Source organism: Bombina bombina, chromosome 3, assembly GCF_027579735.1.
Source record: "Bombina bombina isolate aBomBom1 chromosome 3, aBomBom1.pri, whole genome shotgun sequence".
NCBI classification, from domain to species: domain Eukaryota; kingdom Metazoa; phylum Chordata; class Amphibia; order Anura; family Bombinatoridae; genus Bombina; species Bombina bombina.
The window spans coordinates 467,349,705-467,371,303 of record NC_069501.1 but is presented as its reverse complement, the minus strand read 5'-3'; the positions used below and the strand labels follow the sequence as shown (position 1 = coordinate 467,371,303).

At 38.9% G+C, this 21,599-nt stretch overlaps 1 protein-coding gene across 5 annotated transcripts in view; it reads right to left on the bottom strand.

The window, feature by feature from the left end:
* Positions 1–21,599, bottom strand: part of LOC128653444 (periphilin-1) — a 168,240-nt gene that overhangs the window by 127,587 nt on the left and 19,054 nt on the right. The window contains exon 2 of one of the 5 annotated variants that reach the window (XM_053706736.1): positions 16,116–16,295. The exons of 3 other annotated variants lie outside the window; for them this stretch is intronic. In XM_053706736.1, the coding sequence (XP_053562711.1) occupies positions 16,116–16,295 (180 nt within the window). The remainder of the gene's footprint in view (positions 1–16,115; positions 16,296–21,599) is intronic. One more of the 5 variants, XM_053706737.1, reaches the window with a different exon arrangement.

Sequence of the window (21,599 nt, the reverse complement as noted above, 5' to 3'; positions counted from 1 at the left end):
TCCCGAAACGTCACATGTATTTTTGAATAAACTTGTTCACTTGCTACAAGTGCAGTTATTGCCGATGTCTTACATACTTTCACCCCATTAACTACCGGGAATTTCAGAGAAAAATTGGCCCAAAATACAGAAGAATTTTTAGCATTTTTGCTATCACTCCATTTAAACAGAAATAGAGCCTTGTTTTTTTGTTTTCTTTTTATTCACCTATCAAAACTATATATTTAAATTTTAGTAGACAATGCAAGGTATTGAGCTAGGTCCATTTTGGTATATTTCATGACACTGTTTCGCCACCAAATGCGGTCAAATAAAAAAATTATTAACTTTTTCGCAAACTTTGTGTTTCTCACTGAAATTATTTACATACAGCGTGTGCAATTATAACACAAATTGATGTATAAGCTCCACTGGGGTCCCCTTTGTTCAGAAATAGCAGACATTCATGGCTTTGCCATTGCTTTTTGGTAATTAGAAGGCCTCGAATTGCAGCTGCGCACCATACGTCTTAAATTCATGTCAGTAAAGGGGTTAATTAGTTTGTGGGCGAAGGGTTATAGTATTCTAGTGTAAGGATTACCCTCCTACCTGACACCTCCCAAACAGCTCTTTCCCCCTCCACCACCCATACTCCTCACCACCATGTTAGGTACTGGCAGACAGTCTGTTAGTATTGAGATTTAGGGCTTTTTTAAAAAAAAAAAAAAAATTACAATTATTTTCTGCAGTGTAGGCTCCCCCTTACCACTCCACCTCTCTGATCCCTCCCAAGCAGCTCTCTTACCCTCCTCCCTCCTAATGATGTTTAATATCTTAGGTAGTTGCAGCTGTCTGCCAGTAACCAGTTTAGGTACTTTTTTTTTTCTGTAGTGTAGCGTTCCTTCTCTCCCTTTTCCTTCCATTATTTTCTGTAGCGTAGGGCCCCTTCCACTCCCTCCCTCCCCCCACCGCCTCTGTGCCGCCCACCCGCCTGCCCCCCTCCTACCCTCTTGCATCTCCCACCGGCACTGAAAGAAATCGTTACTGTAATGCTTGTGGGATATTCCACTATCAGACCAAACTCGGCCAGTAGTCTTCTTATCCTGGTGTGAAGCCGGAATGATAGGGAATATCCCAGAGCAGAAAAAGTTTGCAAGATGAGGTAAGCGGCACTCACCACAGGCAGGATAGTCTTTGGCGGCAACAGGCAGGGAATCAGAGAAAGGCAGTTCAGGGTTAAACCACAAGAATGGTCAGGCAGGCAGGGTTTGGCAACGGTAAAGCAGGTCAAAGGTAAAACACTATAATGGTCAGCCAGGCAGGATTTGGCAATGGTTAAGCAGTCCAAGGGTAAACCACTAGAATGATCAGGCAGGCAGGGTTTGGCAATGGTAAAGCAGTCCAAGGGTAAACCAGTAGAATGGTCAAGCAGACAGGGTTTGTCAACAGAGAGGTAATCCAGGACAATAAGGGTTAATCATGCAGAGTGGTCAGACAAGCAGAGCTCAGCAGCAGTATATCAATCCAGCGGTTTAGGGGTTAACAGGCAGAGTGGTCAGACAAGTAGATTTCAGCAGCAGTATATCAATCCAGCAGTTTAGGGGTTAACAGGCAGAGTGGTCAGACAAGCAGAGTTCAGCAGCAGTATATCAATCCAGCAAATTAGGGGTTAACAGGCAGAGTGGTCAGACAAGCAGAGCTCAGCAGCAGTATATCAATCCAGCGGCTTAGGGGTTAACAGGCAGAGTGGTCAGACAAGCAGAGTTCAGCAGCAGTATATCAATCCAGCAATTTAGGGGTTATCAGGCAGAGTAGTCAGACAGGCAGAGTTCAACAACAATAATGCAATCAGAGCAATAACAATCTATCACACCCAGGAGCACACAATGTAACACCTATACTTGGGCAGTGATAGATTGTTCTGAGCAACTTACATAGGCGCAGGATTCGCGCCACAGGAATCCGGACCGGCATCAGAGAGAGGAGCGTGCGGTGATGACGTCAGCGCCGCACGCATCCGGACTCGACACAGCCCCTGACAATAAGCAGGAAGGAGACGCCGCGCCCCTAGCAACAGTCACTGTCTGTATCAATATAGCAATCTGTACTCTTTTGGTAACAGAGCACCGGTAGTACTCCGTTACCATATGAGGACAGATTGCCTGCAGCTCAGGAACAGCCGAGACTGCTGGAGTTTCCTGAAGCTGCAACGTATATTTACCTTATATATTACCTTTTATATATATATATATATATATATATATATATATATATATATATATATATATATATATATATATATTGTTGTTGGAACGTTTTCAGAGAAATCATCCCCTTCATCAGCATAACAAAAAATGAAAAATGTGACCTTATATACACACGTGAAATCATAAATAACAAATACCTGTGTACAATTCAGTGAAAAGCGCCAATATATCATGCTGGAACGCAAACCATGCGTTCCAAGCGGTATAAGCCGGAAGTGTTACAGTGCACTATACTTCCGGTATGCAAATTCAAACAAATCATTTATTTACTGTGTATTAACAATATAGGACAAAATAAGACAATAACCAAATGAGCATAAAGTGAGTTCACAACCTAACATAAATGATGATCCTTAAATCACCTAACCTATTCCGGTTTCTAATGTATCTGTGTAGTATCCATACAGGAAAAAAGCAAAAAGCCACAAACGTCAACACATTATATTTTATACCTCTTTACAGACCTATACTTTCATGCTGTGACTAAAAAGTGTTCTTTTATTTTCATGATCCTATTTAATTTATATATGTCAATCTTAAGATCTAGCTCTGAGATGGAATGGCTAGGCACAAAGGACAGACCTTTGTTAAGGGTCTGTCTTTCAACAGTGGTTAATACATGTTTGCTGTTGAAAGATAGACCCTTAACAAAGGTCTGTCCTTTGTGCCTAGCCATTCCATCTTAGAGCTAGATCTTAAGATTGACATATATAAATTAAATAGGATCATGAAAATCAAAGAACACTTTCAGCACTTACCAGTGAGTGAGGAGACCATAAGTCCCATACAGAGGTGTAAGAAACCAAGCACATTCGAGCCACAAAATAGCAGTGCTAGCACAAAAACCTACATGAGACTTATCACACAAGATGGAGTTTGAAAGAACCAATAGGGCCTGGAAACATAACCTGTCCGATAGTGAGAGGGAAGCAATTAAATCGTTGCAAGATGACAAGTCCTTAGTCATCCGCCCCGCAGATAAGGGCGGGGCCATCATATTGATGGATTATGAGGACTATAGAAGGGACATCTTGCAACAATTGGCTGACCCAAGCACATATATGGTTTTATCCCATGACCCTACATCCTTGTTTAAAAAGGAATTGGATGGGATTTTAAAACTTGGGTATGAACAAGGATACCTGTCGGAACAGATATATGATTTCTGTGTGACTCAACATCCCAAGGTCCCTATTTTATATACAATACCCAAAATTCACAAAACTCTTGATCATCCCCCATGGCGCCCGATTGTCTCCGCTGTACAATCATTGACACAACCTGTAGCACAGTTCATAGACATTCTGTTGCAACCTACAGTTAGAAACATCAAATCGTACATATCGGATACTAAGGATTTGATCCGTAAGATGAGGGAAGTGGTAGTGGAGACTGGGGACATCCTTGTCACGTTGGATGTCAACAGTCTCTACACCATCATCCCTCATACAGGTGGCCTAACAGCTGTCAGAAATCATCTAGTAGAGGGCACATTCTATGATGGACCTCCAATCGAATACTTACTGACTCTCCTAGAGTTCTGCCTCAATCGGAATTATTTCCGTTTCGAGACTGATTTCTACTTACAGACAGCAGGCACGGCGATGGGGTTGAATTTGGTCCCATCGTATGCCAACATCTATATGTCCTACTTTGAGAATGAATATCTTTGGAATACTGATACATCCTCTATTGTTTTTTTCGTCAGATATATTGATGCCATTTTTCTGGTCTGGCGTGGGGGACAACATTCATTATTAAATTGGTTTGAAAAATTCAACAACACAGAGACACCGGGGAGGTTTAAAATTATGCATAGTGATAAACAGATACATTTTCTTGATCTAAATATATACATACAAGAACATACTCTGGGCACTACGCTATACAGTAAACCCACAGATCGGAACTCTATACTTAATGCAGCCAGTTGCCATCCCCCAACATTACTTAGAGGTATCATCAAGTCACAGTTCATCAGGGTAGTACGTAATAATTCTAACAATGCCACAGGGTCTCCCAGTTACAATTGATGAGGGATAAATTCCTCCAAAGGGGCTACAAGGCACAGGTGGTGGATAATATCCTGCAAGAGGTTCTAACATCTACACAAGATAGTCTCATCAACAATGAATCAGCGTCTCCTGATCAAAAGAGACTTATCATGGCTATCACTTTTGCGCCAAATACCACATAAGCAGGCAAAGTATTGAGGAAATATTGACCTATGGTTCAGTCGGATCAGAGATTGGCTTTTACAAAAGATCTCACCCCCATGATAGCATATAGGAGGGGTACTAATCTGTGTGATATCCTGGTTAAGACTGATCCCAAGAAATGTTATACCAACACGACTCACGTTAACATCAAGGGATCCTATCGTGCTTGGGATGCACTACGTGCAATGGTCTTGTCTCTACCAAGACATTCCATCATCCACATACAAATAAAGTTTATACTATCAAGCATTCTATCACGTGCACTACCACACATGTGATATACCTGCTCTTCTGCCCATGTACCCAGTTCTATGTGGGCAAAGCGATTGGCACACCCGGGAAAGGATGGCCAATCATAGACGGCCATTCGGCTCGCTCTCACTTCTGGAGAATCCGAACAGCCTGTGGCCAGGCATTGTGCACAAATGACCCACCAGGTGTCCTCTATTAGATATATCTTAATTGATCATATCCCCTGCCTGGACAGGGGTGGAGACTGTGACAAGGCTCTACTTAGACGGGAGGCCGAATAGATGTATCGGTTGGGCACGGTGTATCCAGGGGGTTTGAACTCACCACAGGATTTTAAAGTGCTCATTTAGATTGGAGACACATACTAGGGGTACATTTAAGTAGCACCAAACAATGCACAAACAGCACCTTATTTCCCTAATTCCCTTTTCATCTCAGGGTTTATGGTGACCGGTGGGATAGAGGAGACTGCCATCCTCTCAGTATTCCAATAAAAAGAGTATCCACAGCACCAAGTAAATTAAAGATGTTTATCCAGGTACAAAAAATAAAAAAATAAAAATATTTTTTGTACCTGAATAAACATCTTTCATTTACTTGGTGCTGTGGATACTCTTTTTATAGGGGTACATTTAAGGGTATGGTGCACCTATATTTGGGGTTGGTTGGAGGTCAGGCCTCACAGGGGGTAGATCTGCCAACTTTTACCCAAGCTCTTAGTGGTACTGGGTCACAATGTGTTCCTTTCCATTATGGGGATGACACCTACCCTTTACTGGTTACCCTTCTACTCTCTCCTATATCTAACATAGGGGCCGGCCTGGTTGAGTACCTCTACTACACTAGATGGATCCCACAGCATCCATATAGGAGCTCCACAGGAAAGAAGGAAAATCATAATTTTTTCACCATCAGGAGACACATATGTATACTTTCAAAGCAGCAGAAGTCAAGGACTCTGTAAAGTTGCAAAAGTGGACTTGGATGTAGCCAATATGGGGCTAGAACCTGTAATACCAGGATTAGAATTTAACTGATAATAATTCATATTGTAATGTATAGGCTTGTTGTGTGATATTGTGAATGATATAGCTTTATCTGCCTCCGCTACACTTTTACTAGTAAATGCTGGATCATGATAAGGTGTCACAATAAAAGTCAAAATCCTATATTCAGTTACATACAACTCTGTAGTCATACAGTGTGGAGATAGTAAATTGTAACCTGCATGCCAGAGTTTGGCATTATATAATTCATAGATGTGAATGCGAATTCTTTTATGTTACTTTTTATGTTTTATTTATACATGCGAATGAGCAAGTAATATACTGCTAATTTTAATTTTGATATACATGACTACCCACCACTTGGATGAAGGTTGCTGTTGTGACTCGCTTGACTGCAAAGTATATGCAGACGCCTTTTGTTCTAGTGCAGCTGAGAGATCTGAGCTTGTACGCATATGGACTTATGTTTACGTTAGTCGTCATAGCAACCATCATGGCCACCGGCACTTTGCTGATATGCAAGTGAGTGATCGTAGTCAGGTACAGATGGTACGTTTAACACACTATTAGTCACAGCATGAAAGTATAGGTCTGTAAAGATGTATAAAATATAATGTGTTGACGTTTGTGGCTTTCACTTTTTTCCTGTATAGATACTACACGGATACATTAGAAACCTGAATAGGTTAGGTGATTTAAGGATCATCATTTATGTTAGGTTGTGAACTCACTTTATGCTCATTTGGTTTGTCTTATTTTGTCCAATATTGTTAATACACGGTAAATATATGATTTGTTTGAATTTGCATACCAGAAGTATAGTGCACTGTAACACTTCCGGCTTATACCGCTTGGAATGCATGGTTTGCGTTCCAGTATGATATATTGGCGCTTTTCACTGAATTGTACACAGGTATTTGTTATTTATGATTTAACATGTGTGTATATAAGGTCACATTTTTCACTTTTTGTTATGCTGATGAAGGGGATGATTTCCCTGAAAACGTTCCAACAACAATAAACGGAGTGCAATTTGTTTGGAGGATTATACATTACATTCATTGCACCCAGGCAGATATCCATAGGAGGGTAACACTGTTATTTGGATGGTATTTTATATATATATATATATATATATATATATATATATATATATATATATATATATTAGTTATATATATCTATATACCTTTTAAAGAGTGTTCTGTTTTATGGGGGTTACATTAAGTGCAAACTCTTAATGAGAGTTTGATTAAACAAGTTTAATGTACTATTCTTCAGTCAATACAAAATGTCAGAGGACTGTTTTGTTTCCCCTCTTTATAACACTAGTGAACCACCATTAGAAATTGCATTGACTGGAAAAAAAAATATCTCGTCAACCCACCCTATCTATATATACTGAATATATATATATATATATATATATATATATATATATATATATATATATATATATATATATATATATATATATATGTATACATATATAGCAAGGAAGGTGTATGCACTATCACCAACATACGTCAACTGCCAGGGTGCTGTAGAAAATGTGAATAACAGTCCAAAAATAAGCACTCACTGGTCATCTCTGTGAAACAAAATCTTTTAATGAACCGTGACGTTTCGGGACCAACAGCGTCCCTTCTGATAAACAACATGTGAAAACAGCAAGAATATATAGGCCTGTAACCCCTCCCCTAACACAGCTACCAATCCTGTAAGGCCGTGTGCAAAAAGGTGAATGTGTGTAAATATATGCAACAATGACCCATCAATTAAGTGAAACAATAATTGTTTTGCTTAATTGAAATGTGAAATTAGGTTTATTTGATTAACAGAAAATGTGCAATATGCATCAAAATGAAATTAGACAGGTGCGTACATTTGGGCGCCCTTGTCATTTTGTTGATTTGAATACCTGTAACTACATAGCAATGATTAATTGGAACACACAATTGGTTTGGTGAGCCCATTAAGCCTTGAACTTCATAGACAGGAGCATCCAATCATGAGAAAAGGTTTTTAAGGTGGCCAATTGCAAGTTGTTCTTCTCTTTGACTCTCCTCTGAAGAGTGGCAACATGGAGGCCTCAAAACAACTCTCAAATGACCTGAAAACAAAGATTGTTCAACATTATGATTTAGGGGAAGGCTACAAAAAGCTATCACAGATATTTAAGCTGTCAGTGTCCACTGTGAGGAACATAGTTCGGAAATGGAAGACAGTTCTTGTTAAGGCCAGAAGTGGCAGGCCAAGTAAAATATTGGAGAGGCAAAGGCAAAGGATGGCGAGAACGGTCAAAAACAGCCCACAGACCACCTCCAAAGGCCTACAACATCATCTTGCTGCAGATAGTGTCACTGTGCATTGTTCAACAATTCAGCACACTTTGCACAAGGAGAAGCTGTATGGGAGAGTGATGTGGAAAAAGCCTTTTCTGCACACATGCCACAAACAGAGTCGCTTGAGGTATGCAAACGCACATTTGAACAAGCCAGCTTAATTTTGGAAGAAGGTGCTGTGGACTGATGAAAGAAATATTGAGTTATTTGGTCATAACAAGGGGTGTTATGCATGGCGGCAAAAGAACACAGCGTTCCAAGACAAACACTTGCTATCCACAGTAAAATTTGGTGGATGTTCCATCATGCTGTGTGGCCAGTGCCGGTACTGGGAATCTTGTTAAAGTTGAGGGTCGCATGGATTACACTCAATATCAACTGATACTTGAGAAAAATGTTAAGGAATCAGTCACAAAGTTGAAGTTACGCTGCATATTTCAACAAGACAACGACCCAAAACACTGCTCAAATTCTACTCTGGCATTTATGCAGAGGAACAAGTACAATGTTCTGGAATGGCCATCCCAGTCCCCAGACCTGAATAGCATTGAAAATCTGTAGGGTGATTTAAAGCGGGCTGTCCATGCTCGGCAACCATCAAACCTAACTGAACTGGAGATGTTTTGTAAGGAGGAATGGTACAAAATACCTTCATCTTGAATCCAGACACTCATTACAGGCTATAGGAAGCGTCTAGAGGCTGTTATTTCTGCTAATGGAGGCTCTACTAAATATTAATGCAATATTTCTGTTGGGGTACCCAAATTTATGCACCTGTCTAATTTCGTTTTGATGCATATTGCACATTTTCTGTTAATCCAATAAACCTCATGTAACATATCTCAGCCTAATGTCACTATCCCTTTAAGACTTCCTTCTCTGACTGCTGCATTTGGGCAGTATGCACATTCAGCTTGCTTGCCTGCCTGATTAATCATTCATGCACCTGATTACCTCAGCCTCTTTTTAAGCCTTCTCAGGTCTAATGTGCTGGGCATTAACATTGAAGTTGTGATCCTGAACAACAGAGGTCTGTGACTGTTTCCTGCATGAATTTTACCAACTATTTCAACCTACAGCATTTCTATTACCAATGCTTAAAATCATCAAATCGCAAGTATCCAAATAATTCCATTTCTGTTTCCTGGACACTGCTTCTTAACAAACTCTGAACTTTATTATAAATCAAGCATACTTTTGGATACCATCACTCTCTAATTACAACAGCATCTTACTCAGAACTTTATAACTATTTCTCTGCTACAAGTTGTCATTGCTGAAATATCCTGCTGCTATTCAGAACTCTGCATCTTTATGTTCAGTTAAAAGCTTTCATGTGATTCTCCAATATATGTTCAAACAGTAATTGATGCCTTAAACTTAACTTTCACCTGTGCTGCTCTGCTAATTACTGACATACAGCTCTTTATAATATTATGTACTGTGAACCTGCAACAAACCAAGTTTGCATATATATGCACAAACAGTAATTAATGCCTAAACTTGCAGCTTGTCTAAATACCTGTGCAGCTGTGCTTAACTCTGACATACAGCTTTATATAATATTATGTACTGTGAACCTGCAACAAACCTTAGTTTGCATCTAAGTGTCAATCTTCTACCAGTTTACTCTGAAGTCTGAACATTCCACATTGCTATATTTTTCTCTCATTGATTCCTGCAGCTACTTCTATTAACTAACTATGGCCTAGATTTAGAGTTCGGCGGTAAAAGGGCTGTTAACGCTCCGCGGGCTTTTTTCTGGCCGCACCATAAATTTAACTCTGGTATCGAGAGTTAAAACAAATGCTGCGTTAGGCTCCAAAAAAGGAGCGTAGGGCATTTTTACCGCAAATGCAACTCTCGATACCAGAGTTGCTTACGGACGCGGCCGGCCTCAAAAACGTGCTCGTGCACGATTCTCCCATAGGAAACAATGGGGCTGTTTGAGCTGAAAAAAAACCTAACACCTGCAAAAAAGCAGCGTTCAGCTCCTAACGCAGCCCCATTGTTTCCTATGGGGAAACACTTCCTACGTCTGCACCTAACACTCTAACATGTACCCCGAGTCTAAACACCCCTAACCTTACACTTATTAACCCCTATTCTGCCGCCCCCGCTATCGCTGACCCCTGCATTACAGTTTTAACCCCTAATCTGCCGCTCCGTAAACCGCCGCAACCTACGTTATCCCTATGTACCCCTAATCTGCTGCCCTAACATCGCCGACCCCTATATTATATTTATTAACCCCTAATCTGCCCCCCACAACGTCGCCGACACCTACCTACACTTATTAACCCCTAATCTGCCGAGCGGACCTGAGCGCTACTATAATAAAGTTATTAACCCCTAATCCGCCTCACTAACCCTATCATAAATAGTATTAACCCCTAATCTGCCCTCCCTAACATCGCCGACACCTACCTTCAATTATTAACCCCTAATCTTCCGATCGGAGCTCACCGCTATTCTAATAAATGTATTAACCCCTAAAGCTAAGTCTAACCCTAACACTAACACCCCCCTAAGTTAAATATAATTTACATCTAACGAAATAAATTAACTCTTATTAAATAAATTATTCCTATTTAAAGATAAATACTTACCTGTAAAATAAACCCTAATATAGCTACAATATAAATTATAATTATATTATAGCTATTTTAGGATTTATATTTATTTTACAGGCAACTTTGTAATTATTTTAACCAGGTACAATAGCTATTAAATAGTTAAGAACTATTTAATAGCTACCTAGTTAAAATAATTACAAATTTACCTGTAAAATAAATCCTAACCTAAGTTATAATTAAACCTAACACTACCCTATCAATAAAATAATTAAATAAACTACCTACAATTACCTACAATTAACCTAACACTACACTATCAATAAATTAATTAAACACAATTCCTACCAATAAATACAATTAAATAAACTAGCTAAAGTACAAAAAATAAAAAAGAACTAAGTTACAGAAAATAAAAAAATATTTACAAACATAAGAAATATATTACAACAATTTTAAACTAATTACACCTACTCTAAGCCCCCTAATAAAATAACAAAGCCCCCCAAAATAAAAAATTCCCTACCCTATTCTAAATTAAAAAAGTTACAAGCTCTTTTACCTTACCAGCCCTGAACAGGGCCCTTTGCGGGGCATGCCCCAAGAAGTTCAGCTCTTTTGCCTGTAAAAAAAAACATACAATACCCCCCCCCCCAACATTACAACCCACCACCCACATACCCCTAATCTAACCCAAACCCCCCTTAAATAAACCTAACACTAAGCCCCTGAAGATCTTCCTACCTTGTCTTCACCATCCAGGTATCACCGATCCGTCCTGGCTCCAAGATCTTCATCCAACCCAAGCGGGGGTTGGCGATCCATAATCCGGTGCTGAAGAGGTCCAGAAGAGGCTCCAAAGTCTTCCTCCTATCCGGCAAGAAGAGGACATCCGGACCGGCAAACATCTTCATCCAAGCGGCATCTTCGATCTTCTTCCATCCGGTGCGGAGCGGGTCCATGTTGAAGCAGGCGACGCGGATCCATCCTCTTCTTCCGATGTCTCCCGACGAATGACGGTTCCTTTAAGGGACGTCATCCAAGATGGCGTCCCTCGAATTCCGATTGGCTGATAGGATTCTATCAGCCAATCGGAATTAAGGTAGGAATTTTCTGATTGGCTGATGGAATCAGCCAATCAGAATCAAGTTCAATCCGATTGGCTGATCCAATCAGCCAATCAGATTGAGCTCGCATTCTATTGGCTGTTCCGATCAGCCAATAGAATGCGAGCTCAATCTGATTGGCTGATTGGATCGGCCAATCGGATTGAACTAGATTCTGATTGGCTGATTCCATCAGCCAATCAGAAAATTCCTACCTTAATTCCGATTGGCTGATAGAATCCGATGGGCTTCGTATCGCATGATGTATAAATATGTCAAATGGAGTTAAGGGGTCAATATTTAAGAAATTGATCCTGATACCCTGGCTATTGCTGCTATGCTGATGTGAGTGCAGATCCTTGGTACTGTTGATATAAATATATTAGTTAATAAAAAAAAAAAATGCTTGTTGCACAAATTATCATTAAATCAATTTATGTTAAATTATGCAATTAGTTTGTGCTACACACACACACATATATATATATATATATATATATATATATATATATATATATATATATATATATATATATATATATTTGTATATATTTTTAAAAAATTACAACAATGCTTTGCAGATGACATTTAAACTAGTACAAAATAAAGACTCTGCAGACATAGACACAATAGTGAGTGACAAGACCTTGACCACAAAATATAACAAACATTTTACAGATATTGAATGAGATCATCATACTCAGAAATAATGCTTAGAAAATTCTCTGTTGTACGTTGTTTCTAAAACTGTAATATGATGTAATAAACTTCTCTATACAGGAATTCGCCTCTTTACTGTGATTTGCTAATATGGCGCATATGGCGCTATGAAAAAAATTGAAGGGACATAAAACCCCAAAAAATATTTCATGATTAAGATAGAACACACAGGTGGCACTCAATGTAGGTATCAGTAGCTTTTATTGAGCAACGTTTCGGGGCTCCTGCCCCTTTATCAAGCTAACAAACAGTGAGTAACAAACAACATTTATAGATAATACAAAGAACTGAGGTGACCAATCACATATCAATGGGAGGGGTTAGCAGAAAATGGGATCACACATAACCTCATCTATACATAATTACGAAACATATTTAACCCTTACTCTCCCTATGTGAAAAAAAATGGCATCTCATTAAAAACAAGTGCAGCAAGTTGCTATGTATACAAAGGGAAAGCAAGCCCCAAATATGTGTCTATTCTGTGTCTATTCTTTACATCCTATATAAGATAGCACTATACAGCTGACTAAAGCCTTACATATTGTTCAACTAAACGGAAGCAGGTCAAATTCCCTGTTCAGTCCCTTTGGGTGCATAGTGTCTAACCTTGAAATCCATCTAGCTTCCCTATAAAGCGATCCTTGGCCCTATCTCCCCCTCTAGTATGTCTGGGGGCTTGTTCTATGACCATGTAACTAAGTTGGCTAACCTGGTGGCCTTTTTCTATAAAATGAGCAGGGAAAGGGAGGTGAGCAGTTTTCTCATTTCTGATGGTTGACTTGTGCTAACATATACGATCCTTGACCTTCTGGGTCATCTCACCTACATATAACAGCCGACATGTGCACTTTAACGCATAGACCACATGGGTGGAGTTACATGTGTAATACCCTTTGATGAGGATTTTTTTACAGTATATGGGTGTGAAATAATACCCCCTTTAATCACACTACTACATTGGGAACAACCCAAACAAGGAAAGATGCCATTCTTAGGTGTGCCAAATAATTTCTGTCTGGATTTATTCTTGGGGCCTTGGCAGTGTATGTCCCACACAAACCTTCTGCCAATAGTATTACCCCTACGATAAGCTGCTCTAGGGATAGTTTGGAATTATTCTATTTCAGGCAAGCTTCCTTAAAGAGACAGTCTAGTATAAATTAAACTTTCATTATTCAGATAGGACTTTTAATTTTAGTCAACTTTCCAATTTAATTTTATCATCAAATTTGCTTTTTTTCTCTTGGTATTCTTAGTTTAAACTAAACATAGGCAGAATCATATGCTAATTTCTAAGCCTTTGAGGGCTGCCTCTTATCACATGCTTTTTAAATCTCTTTTCAACACAAAGGCCGCTATTTATCAAATGTCTTGCGGACCTGATCCGACAGATCTGTCGGATCAGGTCCACAAGACATCGCTGAATGCGGAGAGCAATACGCTCTCCATATTCAGCATTGCACCAGCAGCTCACAAGAGCTGCTGGTGCAACGCCGCCCCCTGCAGACTCGTGACTAATCGGCCGCCAGCAGGGAGGTGTCAATCAACCCGATCATACTCGATCGGGTTGATTTCTGGCGATTCCTGTCCGCCTGCATAGATCAGGCGGACAGCGTTATGGAGCAGCAGGCTTTGTGACCGCTGCTTCATAACTGCTGTTTCTGGCGAGTCTTCAGACTCGCCAGAAACACGGGCCGTCAGGCTCCTTTCGGAGCTTGATAGATAGGCCCCAAATAGACAGAAAGTACACGTGGGCCATATAGATAACACTGTGCTCAGGCACAGGGGGTTATTTAAGATTTAGCACAACACAATGCTAAATGCAAGACAATAGATAATAAACAGTCACAGTCATGTGATCAGGGGCTGGAAGAAGGTTCCTAGATACAAGGTAATCACAGAGGTAAAAAGTATATTAATATAACTGTGTTGGTTATGCAAAACTGGGGAATGAGTAATAAAGGGATTATCTATCTTTTAAAATAATAACAATTCTATGGTATACTGTCCCTTTGACCAATTTCTCTTAATAACATTAAAAACTTTCTGACTCATAACATTATATGACGTTACAAAGTCCATTCTCTTATGTGATTGTATACCTCTTGGGGGGATCTTTTAGGGATTTTTCCACATTGTCTAACTCCAGACTGTCATAACCTCTCTGTGTGAATTTTCTTCTCATCTCAGCCGATCTGACCTGCCTAATCATGGAATACTGTCAACCCTAATTAATTGGGAACAATCTCAAATACTTTTGGGGGATGAAATCTTTTACAATGTAACTAAGTGTTACAATCTGTAGGCTTAACAAATAAGTCAGTGGTGAGGGAACCATTCTGTTTTAATACCATTGTGTCAAGTAACTCTACCCTTTGATAGTCCTCTTTGCAGCTAAATTTTAAGAAGGGGACTGCACTTTTAATATTATCTTTTAACTGTCTCAGTTTGTCAGGGAGGCCCGCCGCACTATGAACAAGTCATCAATATAGCGGAACCACCCCTGGCAAAACTGGTTAAAGAGCGGATCACCATATACAACTCTTTCCTCGATAGAGTCCATGACCAGACAGGCATAGGCTGGGGCCACATTGGACCCCATAGCAGTCCCAGTCTTTTGCATGTAAAACTGTTTCTCATGTAGAAAAAAAGTTTTTGGCCAAAACCAGATCTAATAATTGTATTAACCATTCCTGTTGTGTTTGACTAAACTGCCCACTGGTGGCTAGTGTGTTTCGTATACAATCAATCACAACTGAGTGGAGTATCACAGTAAATAGGGAAGTTACATTCCAAGTAGACAGGATCACATCCTCCCTCCCCCAGATTATTTAACTTAGAAATAGACTCAATGAAATGTGTTGTGTCCCTGATATATGATCTGCCTTTTGTGACCATATGGGATAATACCTTATCTAGGAATTGGGCTGTAGGGCTCAATAGTGAGCAGATTGCCGCCACAATGGGTCTACCGGGGGATCTATCAACCTATTGTGAACCTTCAGGACCACATAAAATACTGGCACAATAGGAAATTTGGGAAGCAAGAAATCATACAATTTCCTAGTTAACATAATAACTGTTAGACAGGCCTATATCAAAAATCCTAACCAAACTTTTGCAAACATCATTAGTGGGGTCACAGTCCAATTTTGTATATACACTGGTGTCCTCAAGCTGCCGCAATATTTCTTGTTTATATTTGGCTGTGTCCAAAACTACCACCACTCCAACCTTGTCAGCGGGCTTAATGGTAATATTTTTGTTGTCTTGTAGGGTTTTTAAGGCCTGATATTGGTTTTTAGTTACATACTAATAAGTTTCCTAAAGTCAGTGTCCACCATTCTTATGAAGGTTTCCATGGCCACATTGTCCCCTGAGGGGTTAAATAAACTTTTTGAACTCAGTCCATAGGGAGAAAGATTAAAAGGCTCTGTTGTCATAATTTTGTATAGTATATGATGGAAATTGTTTGTTGGGGTTGTTAAAGAAAGCTTTGAGGCGTAGACCCCTAAAGAGAAGGTCAGGTCGGTAATGATGGAAAATGTGTCTGGAAACTCAGTAGGGCAGAATGATAAGCTCATATTAAGTACATCAACTTCATCTGTATTAAGCTCTTGAGAGGATAAGTTAATAACATTTACCTCTTCTGTTGGTGCTTGTCTTTTGGCGTGTCCCCATTCCTCCTCCGTCTCCCACAACGTCTTGTCTTTCTCCTCCTCGGTTGCCTGTCTCCATCGGATCTGCTAAATAAAGTAGATGTAGATGCCATACTTGGATGTTGAACGATTGTTGTAGGTGTGTGCCCTGATCCAGAGCTTGCCCTGAAATAGAAGAATTCCAAACTATCCCTAGAGCAGCTTATCGTAGGGGTAATACTATAGGCAGGAGGCTGGTGTGGGCCCTGCCCTGCCAAGGCCCCGAGAATAAATCCAGACAGAAATTCTTTGGCACACCTAAGAATGGCGAAAAAAGAAAAAAATGAATACTGCCTCGCACTATATCCCTATTATTGTTAGGACTCCCAAAAAAAAAAAAAACTTATCTCCCTAAGGGTTAACGGAGAAACATAAAACAAAGAACGGGAGCAGCGCTAAAAGAAGAAATAGGGTATCTACTATGATATATAAATTAATGGAGGGTGATACCTAATAGCTAGTGAGTTCAAATGCGGGTATTTGTTATATCAAATAGTGATCTAAAATTAAATAATTATAGTATGCAAAGAAATATAAATAAAACAATTAAGTATGGGTAAGAGAATGAGTTTATTCTTAACAATACTGTATCACAATAAAATATTACAATAAAATTACCGCTATCAAATCAATACAATGTATACAAAAGAATAAATAAACAGATATATCTGGTCGACTCATATGATAAGGGTCTCTATGAAGACCATGTATATGCCCAAAAATAGAAGAGGATTTTGGGCTCCCACTATTCGATATTACCAATACGCTTCCCACCTGGTCAGAATAATAAATTGGTGCAAAAATGAAGTAGATAGGGAATGGGTTAAACTTGAAAGATCATTAGTATCTCATACAAACCTAGGAAGCTTGTGCTGGACACCCACACCAACACAGAAGACTCCAATAACAGTATCTACGCTAATAGCTGAAACTTTCAAAAACTGGCATTATATCACTCATCATTTTCCTACTGTCTCAACAATACCCTCCCCCTTAACTCCCACGCTGACAAATCCTATATTCCAATCAGACTAACATATACGGTCTGAGGAACAAAATACCATACTCACATCTCTTCCCTTTTAGACTCCTTAAAGATGGTAAACTAAGATCACAAACGGAACTGACCAAGGTAAATGTCCCACAGTTCGGACAATGGTATAAATATTTTCAACTTAGTCACCTTATAACTTCACACAAGGACAAACAAAATATTTTACGCCCACTGACGCCACTAGAAAATATTTGCTACCTGCAAACAAATGTAAAAGGTCCCCTGTCAATGGCCTATAAACAAATACTTCAATACCACTCACGCCAACTCCCCTCATACACACGAAAGTGGGAAGAGGAATTGTGAACACATTTAACAGACAAAGATTGGCTTACTATTGCCACACATATGAGCTCCTCATCTTCATCTGTAAAATTTAGAGAAACCAATATGAAGATTCTCAGTCGCTGGTATCTTACACAACATAGATTAGCACAAATCTACCCGAACTCCCAAACCACATGTTGGAGAAATTGTGGCCAAGTCGGTACAATGTCTGATGGGGATGCCCCAAAATTCACAAAATTCATGCCTATTGGACCCTAGTGACTTCAGAGATGACTAAAGCTGTGCAGCATGATATACCCCTTGATCCATTAGTGTGTGTATTCCATAAACCCACCAAAATTAAATGTAGACTTTGATACACACTATTAGGTATCATGCTGAACTGTGCCAAGCAATTGATACCTAGATGGTGGAAAAATACTGTAGCTCCCACAAGAGAAGATTGGATAAGTTCTGTCTCCCTTGCTCTATCACTGGAAAGATATCACTATTGTCTTAAACGTAAATTAGAAGATTATTACTCTATAATGTTTATTTGGGAGGAATACCTTAACGCTAAATGAAACATGGTTATATATTGTACAACATCATTCGTTACCACTCCATATCAGTATTTTATGTGACACTGACTACCACTGATATTCCTGCATATCTGTAAAAATTGGAACATTGAAATGTACTGCTACGTTTGTCATTATTGATATGTTATTTAAATAAAAAAAAATTAAAAAATAAAAATATTCCAATAAAATAATGATCCGGATCCTCTACACATAAAAAATGACACTATTGCATTAGTCTATGATGGACCAAGTGGTAAAAATTATATAAGATAACTAAAAAATATATATACAATATCTAAAAAATGATCTATTTTAGATATTGTATATATATTTTTTAGATATCTTATATATTTTATATCACATGGTCCATCATAGACTATTGCAATAGTGTCATTTTTTATGTTTAGAGGATCCAGATCCATATAATTATTTTAGTTTAATATTTTATTGGGATACAGTATTGTTAAGAATAAACTCATTATCTTAACTCTACTTAATTGTTTTATATATCATTTCTATTTCTTTGCATACTATAATTGTTTAATTTTAGATCACTATTTGATATAACAAATACCCGCATTTGAACTCACTAGCTATTAGGTATCATCCTCTATTAATTTATATATCATAGTAGATACCCTATTGCTTCTTTTAGTGCTGCTCCAGTTATTTGCTTTATGTTACACCTAAGAATGGCACCTTTCCCTGTTTGGGTTGTGCCCAATGTAGTAGTGTGATTAAAGGGGTTTTTATTTCACACCCATATACTGGTAAAAAAAATCCTGGTCAAGGGGTATTACACATGCAACTCGACCCATGTGTTCTATGCATTAAAGTGCCCATGTGGGCTGTTATATGTAGGTGAGATGACCCAGAAGGTCAATGATCGTGTTTCAGCACAAATAAACCATCAGAAATGAGAAAACTGCTCACCTCCATGTCCCTGCTAACTTAGGTACAAATATGTTTGGTAATTATGTATAGATGAGGTCATGTATGATCCGATTTTCTGCTAACCCCTACCATTGATATGTGATTGGTCACCTCAGTTCTTTGTATTATCTATAAATGTTGTTTGCTACTCACTGTTTGTTAGCTTGAAAAAGGGGCAGAAGCCCTGAAACGTTGCTCAATAAAAGGTACTGTTACCTACCTTGAGTGCCACTTGTGTGTTTTATTGGAAGTTTAAGCTGCGACCCTGGAAAGGGGAGTCCTTCAGGTGTTGCACCCAAAATATTCCTCTACTTCATTACAAGAATTGGATACTGTGATGTGCTGATCCTATTGTGTGTTTCCTCATGATTCAGATAGAACATACCATTTTAAACAACTTTCCAATTTACTTCTATTATCAAATTTTCTTCGTTTTCTTGTTATCCTTTGTTGAAAAGAATAGAGGTAAGTTCAGGAGTGTGCACGTACCTAGGGTATTATATGGTAGCAGTCCTGTAACAATGTTATACATTAGAAGACCTTCTCCGCCGGACCAGGAACGGTGAGTACCTATTTGGGGGTTAGACTTAGGCTTTTCTTAGATTAGGTTTTTTTTGGGCTGTAAAAGAGCTGATTGCCCTTTTAAGGGCATAAAAGAGCCGAATGCCCTTTTAAGGGCAATGCCCATACAAATGCCCCTTTAGGGGCAATGGGTAGTTTAGTTTTTTTTAGTGTTGTTTTTTTTTTTTATTTTGGGGGGTTTGGTGGGTGGAAGGTTTTACAGTTAGGGGGGACTTAGAATTTTTTACATGTAAAAGAGCTGTTTAACTTAGGGCAATACCCTAAAAAAGGCCCTTTTAATGGCTATTGGTAGTTTAGTTTAGATTAGGGGGTGTTTTATTTTGGGGGAGCTTTTTATTTTCATAGGGATTAGGTTTAATTTTTTTATTTTTGATAATTTGGTTTATTTTTTTCTGTAATGTTAGACTTTTTTATTTTTTGTAATTTTAGATTAATTTAATTGTTTTTTTTTTTTTAAAGTAATGTTAGTTTTTTTTATTTGATTTGTAACTTAGTATATTTGTATTTAATGTAATAGGGGTTAATTTAGCGGGTGTTAGGTTAGGGGGCTTAGTAATTAAATTGCTTATTTACGTTGTGGCGGGTTAACTTGGCAGTTTAGGAGTTAATAGCTTAATTAGGTTTATTGCGATGTGGGGGTTGGCAGTTTAGGGGTTAATAGTGTAATTAGGTTTATTGCATTGTAGGGGGTTGGCGGATTAGGGGGTTAATATGTTAGACACTTTGCGATGTGAGGGTTGGCGGATTAGGGGTTAATAGGTAGATTGCGATGTGGGGGATGGCAGATTAGGGGTTAATATGTTTATTAGCTATATTGTGATGTGGGGGTTGGCGGGTTAGGGGTTGATATATTTTATTAGTTATTGCGGTGGGGGATGGTGATTGACAGGTAGATAGATACTGCGCATGCGTTAGGTGTTTGTTAATACTTGTAGGGAGTTACGGTGCTCACATTTTCAGCGCAAGGCTTGCTGCACCTGCCTATGTGTGGCAAGGTGAAAATTGAGTAAAATGTCTCAATTTTCACCGCGTAAGTCCTTGCGCTGAATATGTGATACCGACTTGCGATGCGGTTCTGTGTTAGCTTATGGGAGTAAAATTAGCAGGCAACAGGTGAAATATACGCCGTATATGTGATTGCAATATCGGACTAAAAACTGGCGACGCCGTTTTTTGCGGGCGACACTGCATATGTAATCTCGTCCTACCTGTGTCATTCTAATATGCAGGATAGCATTCCATAGCGGCGTGGTTTGACAACTAACGGGTAAACGGACAGCAGCAGATAGTGGATCCACGGATCCACTGGAAGTGGTGAGAATCAGAGGGGTCCCTTAGGCGAGAGAACTACTCTCAGTAATAGTACCCCTAGGCTGTAATTCACTAAATGTATTGACCGTGCTATATACACTGCTTGCTTCACCTTCTAATACAGTGGGACTGCTACATAGCTCTTTGTGATTGTCACACTTGCTTGCTGCTTAACCCGTATGAACTGCTTCTAATAACAATAACCACCCCTATGTGATATATGCTAATTAATTAAATGACTTTAAACAAACATTAATGGCTGATATCGTTTGAAGAAGAAATGCAACCATACTCTTTTGTCATTTATATTACAACCTGCTTGACAAAACTGGACTGTATCAACTTGAAGTTTCAATAATATATGAAATATTGAACTCAATGTATCAATTTATTGATATATTCTTTATATTGAATCCTCTTTAAGGTATAAATATTGAATAAATTGTCTTATGATAACTTTGGTACTTTTTGTATTAATTTAAGGCTAATTATTGACTTCACAATAGACAGTTTACATATTAACTTAGCCTTACAGACGTCTTATTGTTGTTCTGTTCTGGTAAGATGGCAGACTTTTGAAAACAGCGAACCATGTCGCTTCCTGTGACGTTACATCAGCTGTTTCACAAATTTTGGTCGTAATGCGCATGCGTGTCAGTGTCATCACATACCTGGCCGCATATGTCACTGCTACAATAT